Here is a 21,342-nt window from a genome sequence, read left to right as displayed (position 1 = left end):
ATCTAAATTAGTCCAGTGTAACTTAAAAACTAAACAGGGACAAGAAAATATAAGCCATGTCAACAATAACAACAACAGGAAGGTATATTGCTGGGGAGTGGTGGTGAAAATACAGTTTAGTACCAGGTTACAGCTTCACTTTGCGTTGGGAGGGGAAAAGCCTGGAATCCCTCACCAAATAGTTCACTGGCTGTCTGGTCATGTATTGGCACGAAAAGCCTTCTGTTTTTCACAAGAACACAATAATCCTTTTGATGACTGGCCCATCTGATGAATTACAGTGTCCAAAACACAAAAGGAAAAATAATGGATCACTGTGCCATGTTTGTGGCTTTTACTTGTAAAAATCATTGTGTTCAGATACAGACCTACTATAATCCTCTGCACTCACCACTTGTACAAGACGGTGGGTTTCCTTGAGCCATGTTTATCTATGTCAAAACACAGTGGTTGACTGCTCTTTCTAAACTCTACAATTTGTGATGTAAGAGTTGTAATGCCTCAGAGTTTAAAACAAAGGCTGAAACAAGCAATATTCCAGCAGCAGGAATGACTTCTCTTGGGGCATTAACCAACACTGAGAGCAGTTAGGCAGCACTTATATAAATTCTCTGTGGTAAGGGGCAAGGCTTGTGAAATATTTCCATGAGCAGGCACATTTTTCACATTTACTTGAAAAAAGTGCTCAGTTGTTGATGAGCTAAAAGATACACTGACAGCTATGGCACATTAAAAATTCACTAAATTTAAATTACCACATTTGGAAATGTGGACATTTACTTGAACCACAATTTATGAACCCCTTGCACTACCTGTCATCTCAAAATTATATGGAAGATTCTCCAGAGTCAAGATTTAATCACTATATATACAAAAATGCCCATCAACAAATCCCTGGACAGATCTCTGTGTGTCTGCCTGGATCTCTTTTCCAAGTTTATTCCACAAAAAATAGATCAAGGCTGAGGAGTGTCAATCCTTCATCAATGAGAGTGCATTTTAAAAATCAGGCCTATAAACAGAGAACTGATGGTTGCCAGAGAGAAATGGGGCAGGGGAGGGGCAAAATGGGTGAAGGGCAATGGGAGATACAGGCTTCCAGTTACAGAATGAAGGAGTCATGGTGATGAGAAATACAGAAGAGAAAACACAATGACAGTGTAATAGTATTGCATGGTGACAGATGGTGGCTTCACTTGTGGCAAACACAGCATTACACAGAAGTTGAATCACTATGTTACACACCTGAAGCTGATGTAACATTGTTAGATCAACTATACTCAAAAACTCAAATTACAAACACACCCACCCACCCACCCACCCACACACAAGCGCAGTTTTAACTACTAACATATCTGTTTTAGCCACTTAAAACAGAAGTTAGTCTAGTTCATATTTCAGAAAAATGTCAGTAAAAGAAGCAACCAAGAAAGGTCTTAAGTGATCAACAGTAGTGAAACAAATTTTTAAATTTAATATTACTATTTTTATGTATGTTTTGAGATTAATCAACCAAAAAATGTTGGAAAACTACTTCTAAGAGAAAGCCATTCACATCAATTAATTTCTTCTAGGTACAAAGTAAAATGAAGTCTCTTATAAAGCATTCTAACATAAAATTAACTTTAGTTCCTTTACAGAAGACCTGCTATTAAGCCAAAATTAGGATAATAAGATACATATATGAAGGAAAGGAATATCAATTTATTTCCATATGTAAAATATATTATAAATATATGTAATATATTATATATTATATATAATATATATATAATATTATAAATAATATGTAAAATATTATAGAATTCTAATAAAACAACATAGAAATTTATACAAATCTCCCTTCCCCCCACCCCGGCCTTGGCTGAAGAACTAGTGATTACACTGTATTTCCCTTCCTTTTGTTAAAGCACCACATTTCAACTAGTCTTTGAAAGATGCAGATGGTTTCTAATATGCTAGAAAGTTTGGTAAGTTTCAGTAAGGGTTTTTAAACTCATAAAATTAGAACACTTTAAGTTCCTTTGAATAAAAGTTCTTATGTTATCATACCAAAATCTGTGGAATTCCACTTTTGCCATCAATTAATAAGCTTAAGAAATTAAAACACATAAAATACATCACAATTAAGTCAGATCAGTAACTGTATGTTTGTCCAACATCTTATCCACAAGAATTCTCAATATTTGCATACACTGCAAAAATTCAGGTTCAGAATGACAGCTGAAAACACTATAAAACTTTTCTTGTGAGTATAAGAAATACAATTTTATTTACTCAGAATAAACAGCTATCCCTCTAGGATGCTTCTGAGGACCTCATTAACTACATCACCACTTTCTGACCCCACTGGATTAGAGAAAGATTAAAGGAATCCAAACTATCATAAATGTGTTTACCTCCATCTAGACTCCTGGAGACACGTTTGCTAGAGGTACGCTCAAAGTGTGGTGCTGGCCTATCAATGAGGGTGCTTGCCTGACGGGTCTGGGCTTGGGTACGGCCGCTGTAGCGGAATTTGGACCCCAAGGTCAGGAACTTGGCCTTTGGTGGCTGCTCTGGAGACACAAGCCTGTAGGGAGAAACAAAGAACCGAAATAGGAGCCTTTATGAATTTTCTTTTTTAAAAAAAGTTGAAACTTTATATTTTAATATCCCATTTTACTAAGATTACTCAACTTAAAGAGCAAAAGGCTGCCTAAAGTTTCTAATGAAAAAGAACATTATTTATAAATCCTCCTACATACAGAGCTTTAGGATAGCGGTAAGATGACTAAATCCACAGTCATGTATTCATGAATAGTATGTTTCCCACAACCTGAGCGAAAGAGCAGCTGTTCTCAGTGTATATCAAAGGCTATTTATTTGTATTAGCTTAAATCATTTATATAAACACATATGTCTGAATTCTTGCTTCTAGCTATAAGTGCCAAGTGGCAATCCATTACCATTAGTAATTCTCAGTATTTATGTCTATTTCTCCTGGGAAAGAACATCCAATCCAACTCAGGAATCCATTCCATCAAGCGATGCTTTCCCATGAAGAACACAGCACACAGCAGATCTGTAGAGATGACTAACATCATTTCTTGCCAGCACAATTCCGCTGCTTATACCCTGGGCTCATAATAAATGAAGGCAAACTTTCTTGATGTCAGATACTTTCAGACTTATGCAAAAGTATGTTTTTAGTAAATAAAGCCAATCTTGTCTGGCATACAATTGGAATTGTCTCGCTTCCATTGTCTAATCATGAGTTGGCAAAACATCTTAACAAACAAAGATAATCTTGGAGCTCTTACAGCATTTATTAAACAAGATGGCTTCAGTTGACAATTCCAGAACATGAGCTCCATCAACATTTTTTCTTTCATTCTCCAAGGAGTGATTTCTTCCCCCCCCCTTTTTTAAAAGATTTTATTTATTCACTTATTTGTCAGAGAGAAAGAGAGAGAGAGAACACAAGCAGGAGCGCTGCAGACAGGGGTAGAGGAAGAAGCAGGCTCCCTGCTGAGCCCGATGCGGGGCTCAATCCCAGGACCCTGGGCTCACAACCTGAGGCAAAGGCAGATGCTTAACCGATGCAGCCACTCAGGCATCCCTCCAGGAAGGGATTTCTTAAAGAGTTTGTTACAATTTCAAGTATTTTTCAAACTTTGGCTTGTTTTTTTGTTTTTGTTTTTTTAAGAAATCTTCTGCTTAAAGGCAATAACAACAGATTCTAGTCGAGGTAAAGGCACAGAAAGATAAAATTTCTCAGCATCCTGATCATAAATAAGAGAGGCAGGGTGAGAAATGTGGTCCTTTATCATTCTCTCTCTCTCTCTCTCGTTGACTATGACAGGGTTTCCCTACCTAGCAATCCAGTTAAAGAGGATCTAAGAATGCTCTGTAAGAAAGCAATCATCTATAGAAAAAAAAGGGTCACTGGCAGGCTCATCACGCAATGATAAAGAAGTATTCATTCTTGGGGCACCTGCGTCGCTCAGTCAAGAGCCCAACTTCTTGACTTCAGCTCAGGTCGTGATCTCATGGTTGTGAGGTCGAAGCCCACATTAGGCTCTAGTGCTGAGCATGAGTCTGCTTAAGATTCTCTCTCTCTCCCTCTCCCTCTGCCCTTCCCGTCTCTCTCTCTCTCATCCTGCCCCTCAAAAAAAGGGAAGAAATATTCATTCATGAAAAACAAGTTAGCTAAATCACATGTATCTTTATCATCTATTCATGAAGTATTCTCTATAGTCAATGGAAGATCAACCAGAGGAAAAAAGAATTTCTAAAGAATACCTGAGAGGGAAAATATGCATTGATGACCCTAAAAGAAACTACCCCATCCCCCCAAATTTTTAAACTAAAGACAACAAGTGTTGGCAAGCAGGGGGAGAAAGTGGGACTCCTGTGCACCATTGGTGGCAAAGCACAAAGATGTCAAAGTTATGGAAAACAGTATGGAGCTTCCTCAAAACACTCAACATAGAATTACCACATGATCCAACAATCCCACTTCTAGATACTTATAAAAGAAAAAAAAAAAAAAAAAACACCTGAAATTGGGATCCTGAAAAGAAATCAGAAGCACTCCTATGTTCATTACAGCACTACTGGCAATAGCGAAGATGTGAAAACAACATAAACGTTCACCAAGAAATGAATGGATAAAGACATGGTCTATGCGCAGAGCAGAGTGATAACTCGGACTTACAAGAAAAAGAATTCTGCAATCCACGACAACATGAATGGATCTGGAGAACACGGTGCTGCCTGAAATGAGCCAGACACAGAAAGACAGGGACTACATGATTTCATTTGTGTGAGGAAGCTGGAACAAACTCATAGATTCCAGGACTGGAATGGTGGTTACCAGGGACTGGCAGGAGAGTGAAATGGGGAGTTGTTAGTCACTGGGCATAAAGCTTCAGTGAGGATGAAGCTAGAACATTCTAGAGACCAGATGCACAACACGTGGCCAGTCCACAATGTATCATGTGCGTGATGTATATGCAGCTACAGTCAACAATGTATCATACGTGTGACATATAAAAGGACAGGTCTCATGTTATCTGACCCAATGAAGTGTAACTATTCAAAAACAAAACAAAAGACAGGAAGTAAAGAGAAGAGTGAGGTTCGGGGGTATCTGGCAGCCATCTGTAGGGTCACCTCAGTTGACTGCCTCTCTCAACCAAAGGCCAAGTCTTCCTAGAACGATCAGCTTCACAGGAGGATATACTGGTAGCTCTCATTTCTAGTTCCAGTAACTGCTCCCCACCCCCAGCAGTGATAACACCCCTTTTAGGCCTATGGGTATTATCAAATCTGATTTATGAAACCCAACTCAAATTTTTAAAAAAATTTTAAACTAGAAACAGGATACTGACTTGTGGGAATTATGAGAAATCTTAAAGAATATCTAGGTAAAGGCATAGATATTTTTAAAGATTTAACTTTCTCCTCTTCTTTTACAAAATTAATTGAACTCACAAAGAGAGAAACCTGAGAAACTGCAGTCTTCACAAAACAATTTCAAACAAAATTAAGAAAACCTCCATAGTGTTTTCTGATTTTCTGGTTATTAGTTTATCTTACATAACTTCACACAGATCTGTGCTAGGTCCCATATACAGCAGATGCTCAAAAAAACAGGCTGAAGGGTACTTGAATTTAAATAGCCAGAAAATCCAAAGACATGTCTACCTATCCATTTTCCAGAATTCTTGTTCTCACTATTACATAGTCACAGAATTGAAGAACAGCTTTTGAGTTGTCTTACACCAGGATTTTAGAGAAGGGAAGTTGGGCTATAAGTTCTAGAACTTCTAACACACAGTGAGTACTGCTGCTGAATATTTCAGTCTTAATTTAATAAAACAATCCCAATGCTACAAAAAGCCCTTGTAAAATGAGGTTGTTGGTTTTATATTTTCCTCCAGTTATGAAAGCAGGCTCTCATTTATATAGACTGGGATATGTAACCAGTTAAATATCTACGTCCAGGGGAAGAGAGTTCTACACAATCATATTTCTTTAGTCTAATTTGTTTTTATTTTTAAGGATTTTATTTATTTACTTGACAGAGAGAGACACAGCAAGAGAGGGAAAACAAGCAGTGGGGAATGGGAGAGGGAGAAGCAGGCTTCCCTTTGAGCAGAGCGCCCGATGGTGGGCTTGATTCCAGGACTCTGGAATCGTGACCTGAGTGGAAGGCAGACACTTAACAACGGAGCCACCCAGGTGCCCCTAGTCTAATTTGTTTTTAAGGTAACAGATGGTTGGTTGCCATTTAAACACATACCAGATCATTCACTTACGCATTTTGTAAAAGATATTTCAAAAATATAAATCCAAGAAATACAAGGCAAGTATTTGAAAGGCATATATCTATCACAATGTAAGATTAGGAAAGTCATTAACTAGAGGATTTTTATTTTATTTCAACTTGAGATAAAATACTTCCTTACCCAAATGGCACTGGTGACCACATACACAAAATATCAACTTACAGATTAATTTCCTGACAACAAAGAAATCCTTAATTTTTTTTAATTGCAATTAAACAGGAGCAAATATTAAAACAAAAATGGACTGAACAGACATTTATTTAGCTTTTTCTAAAAGAAAATTTTGGGTAGCTTAAGTCAATGGTAATGCCAATAAATTTCCTACCAAAACGTAGGCCAAGCAACAAAGTGTTTCAAGATCACTGAACAATTGTTTCCTTTTGACATTACCTTTCTTTACCAAAGGAGAACATATCTTCAAAAAAACAACATCAAAATCACTACAAGACTCTATCATTTCACTTTTGGGAATTTACAAGCTATAAATAATGACCTAATCGTTCTACAGTTTTAATGGTCCTGAGCAAGACAATCTAAGGTGACATCACAAAAGAAATCAACTTAATATATTTTACTGCTTAAGAAGCACAGTAACATTTTAATTTTACAAAAATCATCCCATTATAAATCAAGTATTATTAATGTTTCAGATACGATTATTTCAACATTATATTATTATAACGTTTATTATTAATTACCTATGGAAAGTAAAGAAATGTTCAAGAAAAACACACATTTCAGTTACTAAAGCCAATCAGACATTTAAACAATAAAGTTCTCTATGAAGTGGCAGATGACACTGATTGACTAACTCTGGATCTAGAGTGCCAAGTTTAAGGGACAGTTTTAATGCCAGGCTACAGGGGCCTGTGTTAATCTTGTTTATACGCTGCCACCACCACCAAAAGCCAGGGGCCGGGGAGGAGAGAAGGAAGCACAGCAGAGCAGGTACGCAGCGGGCACTGTGAGCCCCAGGGCCTGGCTTTAAATTCCATCTCCACCTGTGACTGTCAATGGGACCACAGGCACATTTCCTGACTTCTCTGTTTCGCAGACTTTCCAAATGTAAAGTGAAGATTACAACGGTGTTGTAGAGATTAAGAGAACTGATCCATGCACAGCACTTAGAAGGGTGACAGGCCCTATCAAACACTCAAAGAAGAATAACCGCTGTACTATTATGTTCTTGTTCCTCTAATATTAGTTTGGCTGAGTGGCTATCGATCAACAGAAAGATCTGTGTCTTTAATGGCTTCAATCTGAAGGCCATTTTAATTTTCTGAAGAAATCATTTGCATCTTTCGTGATAAAAACAGAACAAAATCCAGATCTGATTCAAAGCACTCTGCAGACGAATTATGAATGCCCTGCTTTAGAAACACCGTCTCCTATCCTTTGTAAGAAAAGTTGCACAAGGATTAAAGATCTAAAAATCCTTTTGTTAACCATGATCTCAAAAGTCTGCAGAAGCAAGCTGGTCTACTTTTAAATTGGAGTCATAGTGTGTCAGCAAACATGGAGAAGCCTAGAGCTTTGAAGGGCTAACAAACATTTCGGAAACACTTGCTACAGGAATACCAGAGGAAGGACCGCACAGAGGTGACCAGCACGGGCGTTGGGATCACAGAGCCAGGTCCCCAGCTCTGCGTGGGCACCTGGCCCCCGTGCCCTTTATGGGCACCCAGCTCCGAGCCACTTGCTCAGTGGGGGTGAGTGATACATGAGACGGCACAAGGTAAAGCAAGTGGTCGTGTGTCTGACGACAATATCCGCTTAATGAATATAGCACCTGTCATTTCTAAAATAATTACTGTTTCCATTATCATTACCTGACCGGAAAGCCTGCTATCTGTCCTGCCTTGACCTGTGTGTCATTTAACTCAAAAACGTTATCTACTAGCTTTATCTGAGGCAGACTCACATTGTTCTGAGAAATTTGTCGTGGCTACCAAGAGAAAGTACAAACTTTTCAAAGATTAATAGGCTCAGTGTAACTATGTCAGATGGATTCAAGTATCTTTTATGAGTTACATTTCTCTAAAATGAATATATTAGAGCAGTCTTTAAAAAGATCATGTGTCAATTTAACTTGAGTCACTTGTACCAGCTAATAACTCACCTTAAAAATAGCACACTGTAGTACCAAACTAAGAATAATGATGTTGCTGATGGTGATGAGAAACATTATTATATACCAGAAATAGTTCTACATTTGTCTCATGTGTTCTCACTTACTCTTTGAAGCCACCCTATAAGGTAGGTATTATTATTATTACCATTGCACGGATGACGAAAGTGAGACCCAGGAAGGTAAAGTAACTTAACCACAGTCACACAACCAGAGTGTGGTAGCACAGGAGTAACAAAGCAAGAGTCTGAGGCAAAAAGCTTAACGATGGAGGATCGTAGCTATACAGACCACAGTAATATGAACTGAGGAAACAGGGAAAATGACAGCTAAGAAGAGTAATGGAGAAATATGCCCTTGAAGACAAGCACAAAAGGAGATGGGACCCAAGCTAAAGATAGCTAGAGGGACTAAGGGGATCTTCTGGTTTTATTTGTCTATTTTGGTTTTTAAAGGAGTAAGTCCTGGACTTACTGGCCCACTCAATGGTGAGTACATAATGCACAAAGCATGATCTTATGTGAGGCATAAAATGAAGGATTGAGACTCCATGAGGAATGATTATTTTTTTTTCCTTGAGACAGGATGGAGGGAAACAATGAACAGAAAAAGGGGGGAATGCTAATAATTATGGGCAAAAGAGGGAAAACAGGGTATGTGAACCTAGAATGCTCATGACCACAGCTTTTATAATCTGTGACCCACGCAAAAAGGGCATCTGAGCAGAGAAGCCAGATTCCTAGGGACTCAGGAAGACCACGAATATTGTGATGGGAAAGGAAGGAAAAGGTCTGGCTCCCTGGAAGCTCTGAGGATCCAGTTGACGCAGGAAATAACCTATAGCACTATGCGGAGTTATGCGATTCTTTCTCACAAGGAACGAGCACGCGTACCAGGATAGTTGTCACTGAAGGCAGCGTCTGTGAGCACAGATACAGAAGCGGTAAGGTTGAGACACAGGACTGACCCAGGACCAGTTGCGGGGCAGGCTGATGTGCACAATGGGCACATGGTTAGAACATCCTGGCAGAGCAGCAAAGGGACAGACCCCCAGCATTTGGGCTGATGGGGGAAAGAAGTCAAATGGGAGGGAGCTGGTAAGGACAGTGAAATGAAGCCTGTGATGACTCATGGTGGCAAGAGGGATGGCAGCCAGGCTTGGAGAGTGTGGTGACAGTAAGAAAGGTAGCTGTAGTCCGCCGAGTTTGGGACCACCGTAGACGTGGATCAGCTCTGAGTGAGGACAAGGCACAGCCAAGGAGGTGCGGCACTGAGGTAAGATAGGGCGTGGCTGCCTCTGTCTTTCTCTCCACAAACACCTCTTAATACGCACAGGGTACCAATAGCTGTTCTAATGAATTTTAAGCTGTTGCATTAAAATTACCTGTAGAAGGTATGATGTTCCACGCACACTTTCCATAGTCTTTTTGCTGCCCGATGGTTTGGCAGTTTGAATCCAATGGTGCTCTCAAATTGTTCGAGCTAGAGTAAATGAATACATTAAATCAGTACAGTTCTTAGAAGTTGATGAGAAGCTACTGAAAAACATGGACTCAGATGTTTCTGCGAGAAGTTAGTTCTCGAAAAAAGGAGACATTCGTATATGCAGTATAATTACACAAAATGAATTTTTCATAGACTGCAATACTAGTTTCTGAAAAGTAGGTACAACTACAGACTCAAACCCTTGTCCACTACAACTCGTTCTACCATCTTCCTACTCATCTCTATCACTTAGATGTTTCAACAACAACAAAATAATGTCCTCCCCCCCCCCCCCACCCTCCACTATGTGGCAGGCACTTACTACTTTTCCTTTTTACTAAAAGGTATGGATGGCTCTTGGTTTTTTGTTTTGTTTTGTTTTTAGCAACATGAAACTTCATGTTGCTTATCATTAAGAACTTATCATTAAGTTCTTATCATTAAGTTCTCTGGCCTTTTTTTTTGCCACAAAAGAATAAAGAATAGTTCATTTTACTAAAATTCAGTGGGGAGAAATTCAGTTATCCCTTGGCCATGAAGAACAGGGACCAGAGCTGTTCAGGTATGCCCAAACACACATGACATTGCTTACCTCTGCCGGCCTAACTTTAATGTAGAAGTTACTGCGCTTATAGGAAATTTTCAAGATTTTCGGCCAAGCAAAACGATTGATTCTCAGTCTGTCTTTGTAAATGAGGAGCCCGTTAGCGCACACACCCAGCTTGATGTCCACGCTTTCTGAGTCCTGCCAAGCATAAGCCGTCATTGACCGTGGTTAGAGCTGTCAGAGTTACAAAGGACAGGAATCCCATTATCCATGCCCCTACCCCCAACCCTTAAACCATGACCAGGAATGCCAATTTTACAGGCTGGTATTTAAATCTCAGTGACAGTCCATGAGTTAAGAGAACATCTTAAATTTTTATCTTCCGGGACCAACTCTGATTGGTCAAAAAGGTACAGCCATCTGACCACAGGATATGATAATTTCCAAAAGGTACAACCTCTATGTTTCCCAGCCTGCCTGCAAGAGCTCATGGGGAAGAAGGGAAACAGAACTCAAGGCAGACATTCTGAAGAAACAGGCTTTTCCCGGAGGCTATTCCAGCCCTGGGGGATGGTCTGTCAGCCCACCCTCAGGTGCGGTGGGCCATTTTACTTCAGGCAAATTTATTTCAGAAGGACTATGCTAGCTGATAGCTGTTAAATTTACGCCTCCATTCAGCAAAACACCAATCCCTCACAGAAAATTTCTCTTGGACACTGACTGTGGAAATCTATGAATTCTTTGGAGCCGCTCTTCAATAACTCAGAGGGCTGACCTCCAGTCCACATTACAGCATTGCTTTGGCTGGCATATTTCGATGGACTGCAGACTAATCTTGAATTTATTCAAATGGTTTTCACTCCCCAGCATCTTAGCTTGGAGTAGATGACAATCTAGAATTATCACAAGCCTGAATATTTTAGAACCAGATAAATTTACAGATAAAAGTTAAACAGGGTTTCCCCACATTGCAAGTGATATTGAGGACACAAACGCAAAACACTCAAAATACACAGGTCATTGTTTCACTTTTAAGGGAAGAACTGGATCTCATTCGAGATTTGTAAAATTGAAGATTACTATTCAGAGAAATTCATATTTTCAGGAATCATTTACAACATGGCAGAAATTCTTACTGAGCCTGCTACAACAAACACCACATTTAATCTAGTCTGATACTCAATCAAAGTGTAACATTTTGACAGCCTTGTTACTTAATCATCTAAAAGAAATCAGGTTACTTTTTTAAAAATAGAAGGATAGTACTAAGTAACCAATGTCAATTGCTTTCTCTGCTACCATACCTGAATAATTCATATATATACATAAAGTTACATTGGACAATCCGAGCAAGTCTAAAAAAATCTAATCTATAAGGTGCTTTATTCACCCAAATCTGGAAGCCCCAGTTCTCTCTAGGAACAGAGAAAAAAGTGGGGATGAATCAGGCACAGGTGCCCAAGGAACTTGGCACTAGCCACAAATGATGTGTTTGCCAAAAACATCAACGGCCATGGCCACGGGGAGCAGGCCGGAAGACTGCTCAAGACAGCATGTTCTCACCACAAGTAAGGAGGCAACAGTGACTTGAAACATTGAACAAAGTCATCTCTAGTCTGAGCAATCTTTAGACAGGACACTGAAGCTATTTTATCTTCCTTAAGAATAAACACAGTCTGCACCCAAGTAAGTTGGTTCATTTTCCATTGTTCTTCATACTGCTTCAGAATTATCAGTATTTGTGTGAATATGAATTAGAGATAAAGAGTAACAAGTGAAAGGGAAAAAAGCATGCCTTAGTCCTCTCTACATGTGACTTCTGCCAATCATCAGCAACAAAGTCAGAAAAATTGCCTTGCTCACTCCTTCTCAGGAAGCTGCAACCTATGCATATCAGCAGGATCCCAGGTCCTCTGACTTCTGAAAGTTCTTGCAGATGAGAGAGAGGAGAGAGGGGCCAGAGGGAGGGAGGTCAGGGACACGTCCCTGTCTGTGACAACTGCAGCTCCTCTGAAGACCGTCCTCTCCACACACAGATCTCTCCTTCTGGGCTCTGGCAAACACTCCTCAGCCCTTCAACGGAATTAGGAGGGCTGCTGATTTGCGCTCAGAGGTATTCCTATCTCATGGTCTCCCTGTACCTGAGTGTCAAGAGTCCTTCCATTTAATGCTCTTTGACCTGTCCTAATAGGAGTGTACCATTAAGAATTCTTAATAAATTTTTTTATTTAAATATAATTGAGACAATGAAAGAAGAAGGCACAAACTTCAAACTCCACCAAAAGTTATTTTATATTGACCTTCCTTTCAACATGCTACAAGTATCCTCCTCATCAAATATTATGAGTCTATCAGATGACAAACAGAATGAATAAATGTTACTCTGAATTTATTTAAAAAGCAATCTGTCCTAACCCCACAGCAAGAATGGAAATTATACTGAAAGACAGCCCACTACAACTTTTTTTTACTTTTTTAAGATACGCTTTAAAAAAACAAGAATCATGGGCGCCTGGGTGGCTCAGCCATAAAGTGTCTGCCTTGGGCCCAGGTTATGATGCCAGGGTCCTGGGACTGAGCCCTGCATTAGGCTCCTTGCTTGGCAGAAAGCCTGCTTCTCCCTCTCCCACTCCCCTGCTTATGTTCCCTCTCTTGCTGTGTCTCTCTCTGTCAAATAAATAAATAAAAGCTTTAAAAACAACAACAACAACAACAAACAAGAATTATCAGACTTTGCCAAGTTTTGCCATCTAAGAACTGGTTTCTAACTAGTGATCAACAAATTTAAAAATTTACACATGGCCAGAGTAACAGCATTTAAGAAGAAGAGAGATCCAAGGGCTTCTTGGTCCCAAACCTGTTCTCTCCTGCCTCCCCTGTCTGGGTCTCTTGGCTGACCCTGCCTGTCTCCGTCACAGAGAAAAAGGAGCTAGAAGACACACAAGTGATAGGAAGCCCCATTTTAGTCCCTAGAATTTATCAGAAGGTATCAGGCAACAATATGCAGCTTAAGCAAGTCATTCTCTGCACTCTGTCTTATGCAGTTGTAAAATTAAAAAAAAAAAACAAAACACAAACACTCAAATCTTAAATGTGGTGGTATACACGGAAGTTACTTTTAAGAAAATGGGGCTCATGGGTGGCTCAGTGAAAGCTTCTGCTTTCAGCTCAGGTCATGATCCCAGGGTCCAGGGATTGAGCCCCGTATCGGGCTCTCTGCTGAGCGGGAAGCCTGTTTCCTCCTCTCTCTCTGCCTGCCTCTCTGTCTACTTGTGAACTCTGTCAAATAAATAAATAAAAATCTTAAAAAAAAAAAAAAAAAGAAAGGCATCTAGCACCTAGCAGTTAAATATGATGATCCCAGAGACTACTTACTGACATGGAAAAATCTTTTAACAAAGCAAGCAAAAAACAACCAATAAAAGTAAACCCCTCACAAAATGATACCTGTAGTGCAATCCTATCGAAAAAAATGCCTCAGAAATCAAGTGTTCCGAGTTTTCTTTAAAGAAAACAAGAAAATGTATCAAAATAGCAATAGTGCTTATTTCTGCATAAAGAGACTTCAGTGTTTCCCCCCCCACTTGTTTGCTTCTATTTTCTGTAATGTACATGTATTACTTTTGTAACCAGGAGAAACAGTTAAAGAATAAAGGAAGCCACTGAGGGAAAAAGTGCTTTGCAAACATGAAGTACTAATAACACGAGAGTGGGAATGATTAATCAGAGGCCTAGGGAGGGAGGTGGTCTTTGGGAGGGAGGCTTTCCAAGAGATTTCTCCAATCACACAATTGGAGACTCCTTGGCTACACGTAGGGATTGGCAGGGTCTTTTAAAACCAGGCAACCATTGGTTCCTTCCGCAAGCTGACTCTGGACACATTTTTCAAAACCAAATCCATCTTCTGGCTGACCTCCAGCTCTCTTCCTGGGCCGTCCCCACCCTGTGACCACCCAGACTAGGATCATGAAGTATGTGATGCTTATTAGTGGCATCTTCGCAACCCAGTCCCCTTCTCCTATCACCTAGGCCACCATTCCATCCTCTTCCCACCTCTCAAGTTAGGCTGCAGGTGCTGCCTCCCTGGGACCCTAGGCCAGTCTCCTCCATCTTACAGACCTGCAGAGAAGAGTCCAACCCTCAGGCTCCTTCATAAGCCCAAGTTTTTTTCAAAGCATCCATATTGCTTTTGCCTTTTTGTGGTTGCCAGAAACTGCTGTCCTCTCCCACGACAGAAGTGGGAGGGGGGCTGGGCACCACTGGACACAAAAGCTGGGATGCAGAATAAGCCTGGACAAGGGGTAAAGATGGCTGACAGAGGAGTCTTAGGATAAGTACGTAAGAGGGAATTCACTGAGAAAAGAAGTAGGGCAAGAATCAGTGGTCCTTCTCATAAGCATAAACCCCACCGTTAGTCACTGGAGAAATATTCGACACCCTTGAGTGAGGGTGAATAGCCTTTTCCTAAGAGTGAGCGCGGCCCCTCTGAAACTGGAGTCCTCTCAGAACTTCTGTCAACAGACGGGAAAGATGCTACTTCCCAGCATACAGACAGTACCTTGGCATGATGTAGGTCAACACCATACATGGAGAGCCTCTTCGCATTTTCTAAGAACTGAGAATCAGCTTGTGCTGGAGATAAGCCCCTGAGAATCAAAAGAAATAATATTATCTTACTGGCAGATGCAAAGCAAATGTGGCCAAAATAGGAAAGGAGCGGATGAGCTCAGAGAATCCCCAGGGAGAGAGCAACCCCACAAAATCAGCAGATAAGCAGGAAAGGGTAGAGATTTTAGATTATCTCAGAAAATTGCTTTCAGTTTTTTCCCCACTGGAGAAATGGGTGCAACATAAGTTACCTGAGAATAAAAAAATGATCTCATCTTTCTGAAAAAGGCAAATTCTTATTTCCTACTCCTTCATTTTATTTCACCAGGACTGCTCATAATATAGACCACAAGTACTTGTATTTGATCTTACACCTACGGTAGTTAACACATATCACATCCTGCCCATACTAAAATTATTGCCATCCCCATCTCTATTCATGACTCCACTAATTTTCAGCTCCCACAGAGCAAGGACTCCATACTGGCCATGGCATTTCAGGACCTGGTATTTCAAATCTGAATTATCCAGTAAATACCTATTGAACACAATTGGAATAAAGTTAATAATATAAGAAATACTGGTTCGGTTTTTTTTTTTTTTAACAGGAAAATCAATGAATATGGTCTGTTTCAAAATTTCTAATTTCTGTAAGTTCCTTTCCAGGCATTTTGGTCAATTTTTTTACAAAATTTCAACCCTGTAATATGGAGCAAACTATAATTTTGTAGTGAGAATTTTTTAAACACGTGCTAAAAAACACATTTTCACAAAGATATAAAAGTTCTTGAAATATAATATGGTATATTTACTATGGTATTAAGTAAGTAAGTTAAGCCTAACTGCTAAAGCAAAGGTCATCTTTTGTGCATGGAGGAAACACCCGTACATTTCAGTTACTGCTCCTCCGTCCACGACCAGCCACATTTCTGATTCAAACCCCAAATCCTCACTATCTCTCCAGCCTTAGCAAATCGGAGAATAAAAGCAAAAGGCAGAATACATAGTAAATGCCAAACATATGCGGGTATGTCTGGTGTGCATGGGTGTGTGTGTGTGTTAGGGGACAGGTTTGGGAGGAGGCGGAAGGAGCTGTCCGAGGGAGGAGTAACTTTTTCAACAAATGAAAGCACTGAGGGCCATGAGCACTGTTCTTCACAGGAGAGTCCTGAACACAATGAAAGGCTATCACAGGGGCTACAAGCTGTCCGGATTAGCACTAAGGGAGGCTCCAGACAGAAAAGCAGGCTAATCTTGTCAACTACGCTCAGATGTCCAGCAAGTGTGAGGAGGGAAGCGGGTTAAATCTCCCACAGCTGTTCTCTCTCCGGGAAGCGAGTTGCCAGACCTGTGGGTTTTATGCAGCTCTGCCACCTTCTCTTCCAGCTCCTTCGTCTGTGTGGGGGCAAACTGGAAGTCACTGAGGTCACTACCGCCATGTTCTTCTGGATCATAGTCCCCAAGTTCAGCCTGCAGTGTGTAAGATCCCAGGAGGGCGTGTGTCACGAACGAGCAAGGCAGGCGGCCGGAGGCAATGTCCTGCCGAAGCTGAAGGCACAAGAAGTATCTGTGAGGAGCGAGGGGGGAGAAAGAGTGGGGAAGGACATCAGTTAGGACTGCAGCACTAAGAATCCTTGAGTTCTCCTATGCCTTTGAAACCAAACAGACAATACGGGCAACTCTGGATGCCCACAGCAAAAACTGTCTTCTCGAACAGGAAGTCCGCCCAGCTCCTTGGGCTTGGACCCTGTGGCTTATTCATAGCATGTGAGTCTAGCTGGCTGAGCAACAGAAGGGGAATTCTGAGCTGCTATTGCGGACTCAGCATATTAGGATCCCAGTAAAGAGCTTTGTGACTGAAGGTAAAAATTCTAATCACTTAGACTGCACTCCTTTGATTTAAAACTGTAATCAAAATTTGCATGTCCCTCAAAAGTTGTAAAGACTAATGAAGTTTTAAAAACAGCTGTTCTTAAGCATTTGTAAGAGCTAAGGTCACCCACCCTTTATCCTTCCTAGACTTTTCATACTAATTTCTTTTTCTGGAAAAGAAAACCAGACAACGATTATAAGTCAGTCTTTACTTTAAAGCCCTTACTGCCCGTTTACTCCATCTAAAGCGGCAGCTAGTTCACTCTAGAATGGAAAAAACATGAGCTTCAGGGACAGGTCCAGCTGACCCTGAGCGACCTTGAGCAAGCTCATTTACTTGCCCAAGGATAATTTCCCACCTGTAAAATGAGAATTCTATCCCCCCTTTGAAGGTGAAGATAAAAATTAGATAATATAAATAAAACACACAACATGTTATCTGGGAATCAATACCTAACAGCCATAATAAGAATAATCTTTATAATTATAATGTTATGTTATGAGTGGTTATTATTCTATGTTCCAAGTGGTTTTACTACACAGTTAGTTACAAAACATTCCATTTTCCACTAAATGACATGCACAACCATGTTATTTATATTCTATGAGGAACTGGGGGCAGGGCACTACCAACGCCTTTGCTGACATTTTAAAACTTGATTTCTTCTCTTGAATTTAACTACTTGCTAATAAAGATTACCATCGACCCCTCCAAACTGAATGACCCCGTCCTTGAAGGTCTTTTAGAGAGTGTCATTCCTATCAGCGGCCAGCTACCTTCTTTCTTTCTTTCTTTGCTGGTGTGTCGGCCCGGTCTCCTCCTGCACTCTGTCACATGCGTTCCAGCAGGCTGTTGGGTTGGACAAGCACAATCTGGAACGTGCGGTCAGCCATCATCCAGTTCAGTCATACCTAGATTACCACTGAGTCCGCCGTCAGGCAGGGCAGAGACCTGGTTTATCATCGGCCTATTGCCAGTTAGCCATGTACTTGCCCCACGGCGAGTGCTCAATGGTCTTCTGAGAGAGTGGAAGTCCCCTCACTGTCACTACAGTCTGAGGATTTTTATGCATGGCAGGAGCTCTCTTTCTAAGGAGGATTATATTCCCTTGATCCTGAAATACCACATGCCCAACTGCATTAACTCTAGAAAACTCAATTTTATTTTTTTAATTTTTATTTTCTTTATTTTATTTTTAGAAAATTCAATTTTAAACTAGGATTCCAGGGTATTCTTCGATTCTCGAAGTCTGATCAAGAACAGGGCTTGTTCTCCACATTCTATGGCACTTTGAAGACCTCAACATAAAGATTCCATCTAGTTCTAAGATCTCTTTCTCTTTTTAGATAATAGTCTTGACTTTTCACACTGGCCCGTTCCTGTTTTCAAAGACAAAGTTGAAGGCCCAGAAACTTCCGACAACAACTCCAGCAGCTTCCTGAACTTCCCAGCTCTACCTTCTTCACAGAGCAGGACCCGGCAACCTTCAAATGTTATTCTGAACAGTGTTCCTCGATGCCTCAAAAGCCACCTCAGCTTCTAAATTTGCACTCCAGCCACGGGAAAGATTCAGTCCTGACATCTGGGCTCCAGGCAGGTAGCTCGTCTCAGGCTGCCTGCTGAGGCCTTCGGTTATTTGCTCAACAAACCATCTCATTCCTCCCACCACACACAGTGAGACTGTTCAAGCCCCATTTCAAAGAAAAACCCAAGCATTTACGGATGCTGTAAACTGCAATCAGTGGAGGATTACCATCCCCCAAACAAATTACGGCAAGAAGTGTATGTAAAGACAGGGAGCTGGGTCACAAAACCCCCGCTGCAGTGGTCAAAGGCATTCCTGTGGTGAGGCTCTGTCTCCAGAGCACATCAACCCGTCAAGCCTGATGCTCCCAAGCAGCTCACTGTGCAGTTACAAAGGCTACGGTCTATTATTTACTAGCTGAAGCTAATTCGATCACAGCTCACTTAGTATGAGAAAACCCCTATCCAGCAACAAGCAGCGGTGGGCGGGGGCGAGATTTGTCATTTATCCAGATTTAGAAAGGAATCTCCTCCATTCCTCTTTCACGTGGGTATCACGCACCCTTAAGCACTGAAAGGACCTGATGTCTGACCACAAGACTGGACTAACAGAAAGCATCAAGGACACAGGAACCACAGGAATCCAAAGCAGAGTTTTCCAGTAAGACCCTGTGCCCTTCTAAAAGTGTATTCTGAACACAGTTTTCCTTGACCATGTAATCTATGCACCTATTCTTACCAAAGCTAGTAAGTCCTATCGCCGGTAACCACGCTGAATAGGGTTAAGAGGTCAAGGCTCTTGGGGATTCAGATGTTCCTTGGTTACTATTCAGATACTCAGTCACTCTCAGAGTCAGTAAATGCTCTGGCTCCTCAACTGAATTTTTTATCTGCAACTTAAGCATCTATTTGTGTAGCCCAATCTTAAAGGAGGTGGAAATGAAATAGCTATTAGGAAAGCCTACCTTATTAGTTTTTTTTTCCTCCCTAAGAGGTAGGAGACCACCACCCCCCGCCCACCAAAATGGGCTTTTCAAAATAATTTCCTTTTTCTACACTTCTATCACCTTTGTGATTGATAGGAGAGTAGTACACAGGTACACAAGGATTATATAATAAAAACAATCTTAGTATTAATATGAAATATTAAATAGCAATGATTTTTAAAAGTGTAACTAAGAAACTAAGTTGTCAGAGATATAATTTTTTAATATTCCATTACTCAACTGCAAATGGGGAAATTTTAAAAAAGTGATTAAAATTTTGAAACTGGCAACATTTCCAACTCTTTTGGAGTACACTCATTTCCAAGGAAACTTCTAGAATTCCACTTATGAAAAAATATCTTGGCCTTGATCCTGAAATTACCATTATTCTCCATGGCACAAAAATAAATGAGAGCTGTAAGTAGAGATTTGTTTTAAAATATAAGGATAAAGTACCTGGTGAGATCTTCAGTCAACTGAGAAGGATCAGGAGGATAAAACTTCACATTAAAGGTGAACAGCCAAGGAAGATCTGTAATTATTAAATATGGTTATTTATTCAACCAACAGAATGACCACTTATTTTGATAGAAATTAAATGTTAATGTTTGAACAGTACATGCGAGTCCTACTATGAATCAGTTTGGAGAATTTCATTTTTTAGTATTAAGAAAACTATAAAAACAATGAAAAATAAAAATTACATACATAACCCACTATTAGAGAATAGATTCACTTTTGTTTTCAAAAGATTTATTTATTTGAGAGAGAGTGCAGGGAGGGGCAGAGACAGAGAGAGAGAAACTCCAGCAGACTGCCCACTGAGCTCAGGGCCCAAAACAGGACTCAGGGTCAAAACCCCGAGATCATTACCTGAGCTGAAATCAAGAATAGGATGTTTAACAGACTGCCCCACCCAGGGACCCCAGATTCACTTTTTTTTAATAAACATTTACTAATACTTCGAATGTTTTATACGGTGACATATTACGCAAAAATTTTACTATGACCTCCACGTAATCATTTTAAGGTTTGTTTTAACCACCATATATCTACATGCCAAATATTCCTTACAGTTTTTTTTAAAGTATTTTAAGATTTGTAGATTGTTGGGAGAAGGGAGATAATCACTGATCACTATAGCTATTTAAGAAATGATTAATGGGCAAGCTGAAGAAAGTGTTCAAAGAAATCCCAAAGAAGGGAAAGAACAGTAAAATATCACAATATTTTACAATAGAATTATTCCCAGGTTTCATGGAGCAGATGTAAGTATATTCATCATATGTAACATATGCTTGGCTGTACTGCGCCGCAACGAATGAACAGAGCAAACAACCATGTCAGAAATGACTTAGTCTAAGTTAAAACACTGCTGTCTGTACATTAACATTCAATTAATGGTTGATAGGTCATACTTTGGATGACTTTAAAAATAAGAAAAGGAAGAAAAACACAACTCTGGGCAGAGGGCAGGTATTATTTTCCGAAAGGAATCCAAATAATTCCACTGGTCAGAACCTAGGGCTGTGCTCAAAGTTCACAGTACTTCCAAAAATCAACAAAAGTGTGCACGTGGTATTTCTTTTTTTTTTTTTTTTTTTTCTTTTTTTTTTTTTCCCCTTTTTATTAATTTTTTCAGCGTAACAGTATTCATTCTTTTTGCACAACACCCAGTGCTCCATGCAAAACGTGCCCTCCCCATCACCCACCACCTGTTCCCCCAACCTCCCACCCCTGACCCTTCAAAACCCTCAGGTTGTTTTCATTCCATCCATATTTGAAGGCCTCCTGGTTGCTTTACTTTGTGGACTCGAAGGAAATTGTACTGCATCCCATTCTCCTCTCCAACGGGC

The 21,342-nt window shown here is 40.3% G+C and overlaps 1 protein-coding gene across 20 annotated transcripts in view; it reads right to left on the bottom strand.

The window, feature by feature from the left end:
- EPB41L2 (erythrocyte membrane protein band 4.1 like 2) overlaps window positions 1-21,342 on the bottom strand; it is a 218,962-nt gene that overhangs the window by 45,706 nt on the left and 151,914 nt on the right. For all 20 annotated transcript variants that reach the window (XM_046004678.1, XM_046004670.1, XM_046004675.1 and 17 more), the window contains 6 exons: window positions 19,943-20,018; window positions 16,452-16,670; window positions 15,054-15,141; window positions 10,541-10,693; window positions 9,848-9,945; window positions 2,400-2,572 (listed from right to left, as the gene is read on the bottom strand). In XM_046004678.1, the coding sequence (XP_045860634.1) occupies window positions 2,400-2,572; window positions 9,848-9,945; window positions 10,541-10,693; window positions 15,054-15,141; window positions 16,452-16,670; window positions 19,943-20,018 (807 nt within the window). The remainder of the gene's footprint in view (window positions 1-2,399; window positions 2,573-9,847; window positions 9,946-10,540; window positions 10,694-15,053; window positions 15,142-16,451; window positions 16,671-19,942; window positions 20,019-21,342) is intronic.

The sequence above is a fragment of the Meles meles genome, chromosome 5 (genome assembly GCF_922984935.1).
Source record: "Meles meles chromosome 5, mMelMel3.1 paternal haplotype, whole genome shotgun sequence".
In the NCBI taxonomy this organism is placed as follows: domain Eukaryota; kingdom Metazoa; phylum Chordata; class Mammalia; order Carnivora; family Mustelidae; genus Meles; species Meles meles.
This window is presented reverse-complemented; position numbering and strand designations above follow the sequence as displayed.